The sequence below is a fragment of the Herpailurus yagouaroundi genome, unplaced genomic scaffold (assembly GCF_014898765.1).
Source record: "Herpailurus yagouaroundi ecotype Mexico unplaced genomic scaffold, PumYag 210, whole genome shotgun sequence".
Lineage (NCBI taxonomy): Eukaryota > Metazoa > Chordata > Mammalia > Carnivora > Felidae > Herpailurus > Herpailurus yagouaroundi.
In genome coordinates, this window is record NW_024412441.1 from 27,436,954 (window position 1) to 27,449,202 (window position 12,249).

A 12,249-nucleotide genomic window follows, 5' to 3' on the forward strand; every position below is an offset into this window, starting at 1 on the left:
TTTAACTTCTAATTGCAAGGCTTATCTGTTGGATATTCCAGTATGTCAAAGTTTCTTCTACATAATAAGTACTTACTAAGTGTGCCAAGATTATTCTTAAACTTAAAACTAGTAATGCTGTGGTTTGATTTAGTGTGCTACATTTCTATAATAGATGTAGGATTTCAAGAAACTGAAATAAGTTATCTGCAAAGGGAACAGCTGTGGCATCCCAAGCCAGTGGGGGTTACTCCCCCAAGCAAACTGAGGTTACCTTCTCAGCTGGCAAATGTTGCTCTTCAGCCAGAGATTTGGGGCAGGGTGTGATACCTGGAGCTGTAGACCCGCAGGGAGACTTTCGTGTAATGCAGACCTGACACACTGAGATCCCTTTCTGCCCCACCCACTCTATGACTCTGGTCAGATCTAGAGCTGTCTAGGTCATACGTGATTTCACCGACCCAATTAGCCCAAGTGCTGATTCTGTTCTTGCCCTCTCTTGTTGCTCAAACTTGACAAGGGCCTGTGAACCCAGTGGCCTTCTGCCCTGGTCCCCTCTTGTCACTCAGGCCTCAGACAAGCCATCTCTGATGAGCTCCTTGAAACCCATGCAATCTAGCTGATTTCCCAGTGTGCTTTCCTCTGAAATATGTTCCTGTCTTCACCATCCTGATGCTCTAAAACAAAGCTATTGAAAATGCTTTCTGGCTCCACCATGACTTCTCTTACTTAAGTTAACATTAAGCATGGTAATGAATGCCCACCATGTCTCTCCTTTCTTTCTTTCTTTTTTTTTTATGTTTATTTTACTTTTGAGATAGAGAGAGAGAGAGTACAAGTGGGTAGGGGCAGAGAGAGAGGGAGACACAGAATCTGAAGCAGGCTCCAGGCTCTGAGCTGTCAGCACAGAGCCCGATGGGGGCTCAAACTCACAGACCGAGAGGTTATGAACTGAGCCAAAGTCAGACCCTTAACTGACTGAGGCACCCAAGTGCCCTTCTCCTAACTTTCTCAGAGAATATTTTCTTGACAGGAATGACTGTTCTAAGCTGACACAAGCACACTTTTCTTTTATGCATCTGTCTCATAAGTCTATGTAGAAAGATGTCCCTGGAGGAAATGAAAGATCTTCAGCTGGTGGGAAAATACATACAACCAGAAACCAAGGAAGTGAATGGAATCCTTGTGACCAAGATGATGAGTGAAAATTGGGACAACATCTGGAATTTCCAAGCAAGACCTGATGATCTCCTCATTGCATCCTATGCCAAGGCAGGTAGGTTTCCGAAACTGGAAGTGGGGAGGCCAGCTATAGAGGAGCAGGGGCCTCCTGATTTTAAAAAATGCAGATTTTCTCCAGGCCTGGCCCCAGACTTGTTTCTGGGCTCCAATCCCCTAGGATCCAAGGTTCTCCTGTTTTCTTAGGTCTCTGATGGAGAAAGAGATTGTCAGAATCCCAAATCTTCAAAGGACTGAATGAATTATTTAAAAGCAGAGTCTGAGAAATTGCGCAGAAGTTATCACAGTCATCTTGCCAACCCAGCCACTCCTGGTTCCCATCCACGAGGAAGTCCTGGAGTGACAGCACCCCTTGCCCATAAAAAACATCTCTTAGTGGGGGACACTGATGTGGAAATGAGGGCTTTCACCCCAATATGAAATGTTCTGATAGTACTGGGTCCAAACCCCAAGCACAGTGGAAAGAATCCGGAGGAGGGGAGATGATACTTACCAGGACCTCATAAAATGAAGAGGAGGTTTGACAAAAGTGAAAGTCTGAAAAGGCAAGGGTTCCCAGGCTTGTACAGGGTTGGGAGAATCCTAACTGGGGAAGCTCCAGGAATGATTGATGATCCCCCTGCATTACCTGTGCTTATGTCAAGTGACTGAGTGAGGCATGGAAGTTGAAGATGTAGCCAGTTTGGGAAAGTCCCAGTGACCATTTGACTCACCAAGAGGGACTCTAGGTATTCATAACCAGAAAGAACTCAGAAAATAGTCTGGTCACTACAGTTCTTCAAACCTTCATTAGACTGTTCCTGTCCTCTCTGGCTGGGAATTCCCTCCTTAACCTCACTCTGTTCTCATGATTCAGCATTACTTAAACTAGAGAAGGGTCTTCCTGTCATCAGGGTTCAGTTGTTTCAAGAATCTCCTTCTCTGTCTGATTTGCACAGGACATTTCTCCTGCCCAGAACTGAATTTGAATTTGCATTGCACCTCAGAGCAGAAATGTTTTTCAGCTCACCTTTGAAATTATGCAGTCAGTCCCAAAGCCCCTCATAAGACAGTCCCCAAGTCTCCAGCCTTATTCTCTCACCTTCCCTACCACCTCCTACCCACTGTGAGCCTGCTTTTACTTCCCAGTGAGGAAATGTGACTCTTTATCCTGCTCCTGAGGCTCCCTGCCTGGGATGCCCTGGCTTCTTAATGTGAATGCACATTCTGTCCTGCTTGACTCTACACTCCAAAGCCATCTCAGCTGAGCCTTACTGACCTCTTCCACAGCAAGTTGGATCTCCTCCTCTGTAGACCAGTCCTCTAGCCCTTTGCACATCCTTTCTGGCTCTTACTATATACTGTTCATCTTCTAGTTATCTGTGTATATGTCATATGTATCAGTAAGGAGCAGGTTTTGCTAAAAGCCAGAAAGACACAAATACTTCTGATGTAAAGAGGAAAATGGGTATCTGATGGACAATGAGCACAGTCTACCTCTTTGCCTATCTATATGTCTATGTCCATTCCTCTTCTGTGTCTGTTTGGATTCAATTTGGCCAGAAGTGTCAAAAACCCAAAATAACACAAAAGAAAAAGCAGTCTGGAGAATTAGTAGTCAGTTATGAAATGGTGGCTGCCTTGATCATCAAAGACCTGGGCTTTTTCTAACTTTCTGCTGCACCATCTCCAGGTGTAGCTTTTGGTTTTATTGTCCAATCTGACTCCTGGAGCTCTAGCTATCACATGCACATTCCAAAAAGCAGCAAGAAGGTAGGAAGGGAGGAGTAAGTTCATGTCCCTTCCCTTTAAAGACAACTTCCCAAAATGACATGGCCACATCATGAAAGAAAAATATTACCTTTGAGGCAAGTAGCTATATGCCCAGCTAAAAATTAAGGATCTATTAACTTGAGAAAGAAAGGAAGAATGGATATAATCTAGGCAAAAATCAGTCACTGTCCTATCTTATCTCCTCCAAAAAGATTGTAAATGTCATAGGACAGGGAGGGTGGCTAATTCATCTCTGTATGTCCCTACATTCACTTGATTCAGTATTCATTCACTCAGACTACATTTACCAGTTGCAAAGCCCTATGCAAGGCACTGGGAATTAAAGAGAATAAGGTAAGTAAGCTGATTCTGTTTAACACTCAGCAAATGTAAATTTTACTGAATACATAAATAATCAAGGAAATGAATTGAACTGTGCAGTGAGTGGATGGAATTGACAATCAGTATTGCCTCTAGGCACCACCTGGACACAGGAGATTGTGGACATGATCCAAAATGACGGAGATGTGCAGAAGTGCCAACGGGCTAACACCTTTGACCGGCATCCTTTCATTGAGTGGACTCTACCCCCACCCTTCAACTCAGGTAAGTGCCCAAATAAGGCCTATGATGTTGTAGCTAAGACCCATGACTACTGTGTTAGGTGAGTTTGCATCTGAGAATAGAATTATTTCTACAATCAACCTTCTGGAAAATATTTCAAGGTTACTGGGGAAAACGTTACGATCAAAGTACTCACTTCAACTGGGAAATAATACTCTTAAATTCTTCTTCTAAAATATATGATTGGGGAGGAGCCAAGATGGCAGAACAGCATGGAAGTTTTATTTTGCACCTCATGTCCATGAAATACAGCCAGATCAACACTAAACCATCCTGAACACCTAGAAAACTTATTTGAGAATTAACACAACAATCTGCACAACCTGCACCAGAGAACTCAGCAGGTATATGGTGTGGAGAGGTGAACTGGGGAGAGAGAAGCCATGGAGAGCAGGGAGCTGCTTTTGCTTGAGGAGAGAGGACAGAAATGGGGGGAGAGTACAGGAAAGGCAACCCCCCAAGCATCTGGAGAGAAAGTGGAAAAGTGGAAACAGCTGCAGAAACTGAACTAAAAAGGGAGAAAGGAGAAAGGAGAGGGTTTAAATTCCATTGAGACTCTATAAACAGGGGGAGTGAAGGGTCTGAAACTCTGCAGCTCAATACCTGGCAGTGCTTTGGTGGGAAGGGCAAATTCCCAGGAGCAGAGTGAGGTCTGGGGATCCTCAGGCCACATGAGGAAAAGTGGTTCCCCTGCTGGAAATCATTTGGTAGAGGCTGTGTGGCCACCTGGTCCCAGCAGACCCTAGAGAACAACCACATTTGCTGCTGCTGGAACAAGGTCATTAAGGGTGAAGCCTGGTGCCAGATGTGTGTTGTGACTTTCCATAATCCCTGAAATGCTGCTGCTACATGATCATGTGAACTTTTTCTGGGGAAGGCTGACACCCAGCCCCAGTCTCTGGGCACTGGCAGCAGCTCGGTCCCACAAAGCTGCCATTGCAGCAGCTCGGTCCCTCGTTCCTGGGTGCAGCCAGCACCCGGCCATTGCTTGGTGAGACCCTCCTCCAGAGGGTCAAAGCTGCAGTCCCTCAGAAGCGAGGCGTCAGGAAACACAGCCACATCTGAGATAGAACTCAGGAGAGAGGTGCCACATGGCAACCTGATGGCATGGTCACAGACAGTGTAAAAGCAGGCAGTAGATGGAAGCCAGAGACAAAGGATGGGTGCACAATTGCTGATTGGGGAGAACAGAGTACTGATACTAGAGACTAGGTAACTGGGTGGCATCATTTTCACCCCTCCTGTGCATGCGTGTACACATCTACAAGTGCCACAACAATCCACCCCAGTAAGCTAAGCAGCACCACCTACTGGAGAATGGAGCCACTACACTAAGCCTAGCCCAATTGGGCCAATCTTGCTCTTCAGGAACACATCTCTCTCTGCCTGCTTAGTTTACGGACTATAAAGTGCTTCATAGTTTGACATCTAGGAGAAAATGATGTAATTTCAGTCGTATTTCAGTCGTTCACTGGTCCATCTATTCAATTTTCTTTTTTTTTCCTTTTTCCTTTCTTTTCTTTTTCTTGTAAACAGAAAGAGAAAAAAATTATTTTTATTTTCCATTTTTATTAAAAATATTTTTCTTTAACTTTTTTCTACTATATATTTTTATCTTTTTGTAAAATTTTTCAAATTCTATTCCATCATTTCATTTTATTTCATTCTACTCATTTTTTCAAATTTTCAAATGTTTTTCTTTTTTTTTCCCCCTCTCTTTTCTCTAATCTATCAAGCTTCTTTCAAAAACCAGACCAAAACACACCTAGGGCCTAACATCATTTATTTGATTTGTGTGTGTGTGTGTGTGTGTGTGTGTGTGTGTGTGTGTGTTGTTTTTAATTTTTTTAACTAAAAAAATTTTTACCTTATTAATTCCTTTTCTTCCTTCAAAACGATGAAATGAGGGAATTCACCCCAAAAGAAAGAGCAGGAAGAAATGACAGCCAGGAACTTAATCAACACAGATACAAGCAAGATGTCTGAACCAGAATTTAGAATCATGATAATAAGAATACTAGCTGGGGTCAAAAATAGATTAGAATCCCTTTCTGTGGAGATAAAAGAAGTAAAAGCTAGTCAAGATGAAATAAAATGCCATAACTGAGCTGCAATGTCAAATGGATGCCACGGTGGCAAGAATGGGTAAGGCAGAACAGTGAATCAGTGATATAGAGGACAAACATGGAGAATAATGAAGCAGAAAAAAAGAGGGAGACTAAGGCAAAAGGTCACGATTTAAGAATTAGAGAAATCAGTGACTCATTAACAAGGAAAAACATCAGAATCATAGTCCCAGAAGATGAAGAGACAGAAAAAGGGGTATAAGGGTTATGTGAGCAAATCATAGCAAAAAAAACTTTTCAAAAAAAAAGAAAAACTTTCCTAACCCGGGAAAGACACAGACATCAAAATCCAGGAAGCACAGAGGACTCCCATAAGATTCAAAAAGAATGAAATCCATTTGCAACTAAATGGATGGAACTAGAGGGTATAATGCTAAGCAAAATTAGTCAGTCAGAGAAAGATAAAGATCATATGACTTCACTAATGTGAGGACTTTAAGATACAAAACAGATAAACATAAGGGAAGGGAAGCAAAAATAATATAAAAACAGGGAGGGGGACAAAACATAAGAGACTCTTAAATGTGGAGAACAAACAGAGGGTTACCAGATGGGAGGGGGATTGGGCTAAATGGGTAAAGGGCATTAAAGAATCTACTCCTGAGATCATTGATGCACTATATGCTAACTAACTTGTATGTAAATTTTTAAAAAGAAATTTAAAAAAAAGAAATTTTGTTAACAGAAAATCTAAAAATAAAATAAAATAAAATAAAATAAAATAAAATAAAATAAAATATGCAATTGGGTAACATCAGACAGCTTACTTCCTACTGGTGATTGGGAATTCGAGAGTGATCATTAATGTATAACACAGAGAAGGCAGGGTGAGGACTCCTAGCATCCAGTGATTAAGAACCATATTCCTCTGTGATTGTGCTCCTTTGGCATAGAGGATTATCATCAAATATATTTCATCTATAACCAGTCAACCACAGAATCCAACAAAATTATATATATAGCATCATTATCATTAACAAACAATTACACTTCACACCAAAGATACTAAGAAACAGCACACATACACAGATATCAAATGTAGGATTTAAGAAACAAAACAGATGAACATAGGGGAAGGGAAAAAAAGAAAGGGAAACAAACCACATGAGACTCAACCATAGAGCACAAACTGAGGGTTGATGGAGGTGAGGTGGGTGGGAGATTGGCTAAATGGGTGATGGATATTAAAGAGGGCACTTGCTGTGTTGAGGACTGGGTGTTATATGTAAGTGATAAATCACTAAATTCCACTCCCGAAACCATTATTACTCTATATGTTAACTAACTAGAATGTAAGTAAAAGTTTGAAAAAAAAAAACCACAAAATTAAACTTAAAAATTAAAAAAAAAAAAAAGGAAACAGCACACAGTCACAGACAGCACCCTTGAAGAGCTTGAAATCAGTTAAGAATAAAGGACATGTTTTTATAAAGTAAATAGTGGCAAATACTAGCTTTTGTAATAGATGACAACCCAATGATGAAAAGCCATAGACTTTGGAATCAAATAATCCAGCTTCAAATGTTTATCTGGGTGACATTGAGCAAATTATTAACTCTCAAGCCCAAGTTATTTTTTTATTTTTAAAATAATACCTATTGAAAACCCATTATTGATTGGGTCAACTATTCTAGCACCATTAGTTGAAAAAAAATATATCTTTTTTTCCCATTGAATAACCTTGGCCTCTTTTCCAAAATCAACTAACCATATATGTATAGGTATATTCTAGATTTTCTATTCTGTTCCTCTCCATTTTGTGTCTATCTCTATGCCAACACTACACCTTCTGCTTGCTGTAGCTTTATAAGCTTTGAAATTAGGTATTATAAATTCAGATTTCTTCTTTTTCAAAGTTGCTTTAGCTATTTTAGGATCTTTGTAAATTCTAGAATCAGGCTGTTAGTTTCTAGGAAAAAAATATATTCCAATATTTGGTTGGGATTGCATTGAATCTATTGATCTGTTTGGGAAGAAGTATTACCATAACAAAATCAGGATTTCTGATCTGGGAATGTGGTTCATCTCAATTATTTAGGCTTTGTTTAATTTCCCTTGCTGGTGTCTGGTACCTTCTATCACTTAGGTCTGGCACATCTTCAATCAAATTTAACCCTAAAAATGTTTATTTAATGCTATTATAAATGGCATTTTTCTATTTTAATCTTTATTTGTTGCTGGTATACTGAAATATAATTGCTATTTGTATTGGACCTTGTATCCTGCATCCTAGCTTATTGACTCTAGTAACTTTTTTGTATATTCTATTGGGTTTTCTACATGAACCATCACGTGTTCTGTGAATAGTGAATATTTTTCTTCTTCCTTTCCAGTCTGGATATCTGTTATTTTCTTGTCCTTGCTTTACTGCATTCCCTGGAGCCTCCAGTGCAATGTCAAACAGAAATCATGAAAACAAACATCCTTGTCTTCTTCCTGATCTTAAGGGAAAAGCATCCAGGTCTTACCATCAAGTATGATGCTAGCTAAAGCTTTTTTGTAGATATTCTTTATCGGGGCAAAGAAGCTCCCTTCAATTCTTTATTTTCTCAGAGTCTTTAATCATAAATCACTGTTGAATTTTGTCAGTGTTCTTTGAGCTGGGGATTTAATCCATTCATTTTCAGCCATTCTCTGTTTATGACTATACATTTTTCTCGATTGCTATTTTAAATATATTTGGTTTTGATATGTAGTGTTTTCTTTACATTTCATTTTACCACATTTGTCAGAATTCCTGTAATTTTACACCAGAGACATTTAGTAGATGTTTTTAATTTCCAGATGGAAGGGTGTTTTTTTTTGGGGGGGGGGTGCTTTGTATTTAATTACTAGTTTTATTGCACTTGTGATCAAAGAGTGTTGTTTGTAGTATTCCACCTTTTTGAAAATTATTCATTTGTACTATATTATCAATTTTTATGAATATTCTGTGTGCACTTGAGAAAATACATTCTCTATTATCCAGATCTAATATATTCTGTATGTTGCTTAAATCTTATATATGCTTTTTCTTTTTGTCCACTTGACTTGTCATGTACTAAGAATTAAACATCCTATTATTAGTGTATTTCTATTTTTCCTTACATCTACTGTGGTTTCTGTTTTATATAAGTGGTTATTCTGTTATTTGGTACATAAATATTCATGATTTTTCTATTGTATTATTATAATGGAGACTTTAGCATTATAAAGTTCTTTTTTTTTTAAGTTTATTTATTTATGCTGAGACAGAGAGAGAGCACACACAAGTACATGCACAAGGAAGGGCAGAGAGAGAGGGACAGAGAGAATCCCAAGGAGGCTCTGCACTGTTAACACAGAGCTTGATGCAGGGCTCAATCCCATGAACCATGAGATCATGACCTAAGCCAAAATTAAGAGTCAGACCCTTAACTGACCAAGCCACCCAGGCACCTCTAGAGTTCCTTTCTTCTCTTATATAATGCTTTTGGGGTTGAATACTACTTTATCTGATAATATCATAATCCTTGCTTTTTTGTAGTTTCCATTTGCATTTTGTATATCTATCTACCCTTTTATTTTTACTCTTTCTTGTGTTTTAGGTGTGTCTTCTATGCTGCATATGATTGGGTTTTCTCTTATGAGCCAATTTGAACCTATTTTTATTCACTTAAGTAATCTCTATATCCAACATGGGGCTCAAACTCACAACCCCAAGATCAAGAGTCATGTGCTGTTTCAACTGAGCCAGCCAAGCACCCCTTGAATCATCTATTTATAATAGATGATTTAATCCCACTCACATTTATTGATATGACTGATATGTTTGTTCACAATTATGTCATATATCATATGTCATATGTCAAACTAACATGAGTTTACTCCTTAGTGACTCACAGATAAAAACTACACCAGGTAGAGCTGTCACACAAAGGAAACTTTATTTGCAGCAAATAAGGAGATCATGGGGAATAATTTCCAAAGCCATGACTCTCACAACAAGGGTAAATGGGTTCATTTTATTTAGGGTTAGGATAAATATTCAGAAAGGGGAGTTTTGTCATGTATGTTAAGGGGGAGGCATAACGTCATGCATGCGCCTTAAGGAAACATGCCTATACATACATTGCATGTTATGTTAATGAGGCCTGTGCTCCTCCTTGGGTGGAGATTTTAATATTATAATGAAGTAAAGGTAACTGTTGGTCACTCCACAGGTCACTCCATGGTCCATCTGCACAGATGTGAGTTGAATGTTGAGCTCAAACTGGTCTGGGTGGTCTGGGCCAGTTGGAGCTCATCATCAGGGCAGTCGTTATTGCTTGAGGGATAGTTTTGGTTTCCATCACAGGATGCCACGACCATTGGGTCTTTTGCCCGAGTTAAGAGATAAGCTGAAAAGAAGAGCTTGACGGAAAATGTGAGACAAATGGTGGTGGTTACAAGCAGGTGGGTAAGATCAGGTCTTGGTGTCTAGCTAGTGACAATATTGTCATGTGCAATAAGAAATATTTAGTTTCTTTCCCTATTTGTTATATCCTTTTTGTTTTTCTTTTTTTTAAAAAAATGTGTGGGAGTTTTTATTTTTTTAAGTTTTTTATTTTAATTCCAATTATAGTAAACATACAGTGCTATATTAGTTCAGGTATACAATACAGTGATTCAACAATCCTATATGTTACTCTGTGCTCATCACAATAAGTGTATTTATAATCTCTTTCACCTATTTGACCCATCTCCTCATCTAGTTCCCCTCTGGTAACCATCCGCTTGTTCTCCATAGTTAAGAGTCTTTTCTTGATTTGTCTCTCTCTTTTTTTTTTTTAATTTTTCTTCTGTTCATCTGTTTTGTTTCCTAAATTCCACATATGAGTGAAATTATATGGTATTTGTCTTTCTCTGACTGACTTATTTCACTTAGCATAATACACTCTAGCTCCATCCATGTCATTACCTCATTGCAAATGGCAAGAGTTCATTATTTTCTATGGCTCAGTAATACTGCATCTTCTTTATCCATTCATCTATTGATGGACACTTGGCTTCTTCCATATTTTGGCTATTGTAAATAATGATGTAATAAATATAGGGGTCAATATATCCTTTCGAATTAATGTTTTTATATTCTTTGAGTAAATGCCCAGTACTGTGATTACTATATTGTAGAGTAGTTCTGTTTTTAATTTTTTGAGGAAGCTCTATGGTGTTTTCCACAGTGATTGTACCAGTTTGTATTCCCACCAACAGTGCAAAAGGGTTCCTTTTTCTCCACATCCTCACCAACACTTGTTATTTCTTGTGTTTTTGATTTTAGCTATTCTGACAGGTGTGAGGTGATATCTCATATTTTTTTTAATATATACATATATTTTTTAAGTTTATTTTTGAGAGAGAGAGAGAAAGAGACAGGGAGAGCATGAAAAGGGGGCAGAGAGAGATTGGGAGACACAGAATACAAAGCAGGCTCCAGGCTCTGAGCTATGAAGGTTTCAAGCCCATGAACTGCAAGATCATGACCTGAGCCAAAGTCCAACACTCAATCGACTGAGCCGCTCAGGCACCCATTATTGTAGTTTTGATTTGCATTTCCCTGATGATGAGTGATGTTGAACATCTTTTCATGTGTCTGTTGGCCATCTGTAAGTCTTCCTGGAGAAATGTCTATTCATGTCTTCTGCCCACTTTAGTGGCAAAACTGCCCACTTTAGTGGCAAGTGCCCTTGGTTTTTGTGGCATTGAATTATATATGTTCTTTATATATTTTAGATACTAACCCTTTATCAGATATATAATTTGCAAATATCTTCTCCCATTAAGTAAGGTGTCTTTTTAGTTTTGCTAATTGTTTCCTTTTCTGAGCAGAAGATTTTTATTTTGATGTGGTTCCAATAGTTTATTTTTGCTTTTATTTCCTTTGTTTCACGAGTAATGTCTAGAAAAATGTTGCTATGGCCAATGTCAGAGAAATTACTGCCTGTTCTCTCTTCTAGGATGTTTATGGTTTCAGGTCTCACATTTAGGTCTTTCACCCATTTTTTAAGTTTTATTTATTTTTGAGAAAGAGAACACAAACAGGGGAGGAACAGAGAGAGAGGAGGACAGAGGATCTGAAGGAGCTGACAGCAGCGAGCCTGATGTGGAGCTCAAACTCACAAACTGCAAGATCATAAACTAAGCTGAAATCAAATGCTCAACTGACTGAGTCACCCAGGTGCCTTTTTCATCCAGTGTGAAGTGATATTTGTGTATGGTGTAAGAAAGTGATCCAGCTTCATTCTTCTGCATGTAGCTGTCCAAATTTCCCAACACTACTTGTTGAAGAATGAGTCTTTTTCCCATTGGATATTCTTTCCTGCTTGTTGAAGATTAACTGATCACATAATTTTGGGTTTGTTTCTGGGCTTTCTATCCTGGTCTATCGCCCTATGTGTCTATGTTTGTGTCAGTACCATAGTGTTTTGATTGCTACAACTTTGTAGTATAACTTGAAGTCCAGAATTGTGATACCTCCAGCTTTGTTTTTCTTCTTCAAGATTGTTCTATTTGGGGTCTTTTGTGGTTTTAT

The 12,249-nt window shown here is 38.8% G+C and overlaps 1 protein-coding gene across 2 annotated transcripts in view; it reads left to right on the top strand.

The window, feature by feature from the left end:
• LOC121016478 (sulfotransferase 1C1-like) overlaps positions 1–12,249 on the top strand; it is a 43,542-nt gene that overhangs the window by 13,802 nt on the left and 17,491 nt on the right. Inside the window, exons 2-3 of one of the 2 annotated variants that reach the window (XM_040454144.1) lie at positions 1,071–1,255; positions 3,448–3,576. In XM_040454144.1, coding sequence (XP_040310078.1) covers positions 1,084–1,255; positions 3,448–3,576 — 301 coding nt within the window. In that variant the 5' untranslated portion in view covers positions 1,071–1,083. Of the gene's footprint in view, positions 1–1,070; positions 1,256–3,447; positions 3,577–12,249 lie in introns of those variants that run through there. The other variant, XM_040454145.1, reaches the window with a different exon arrangement.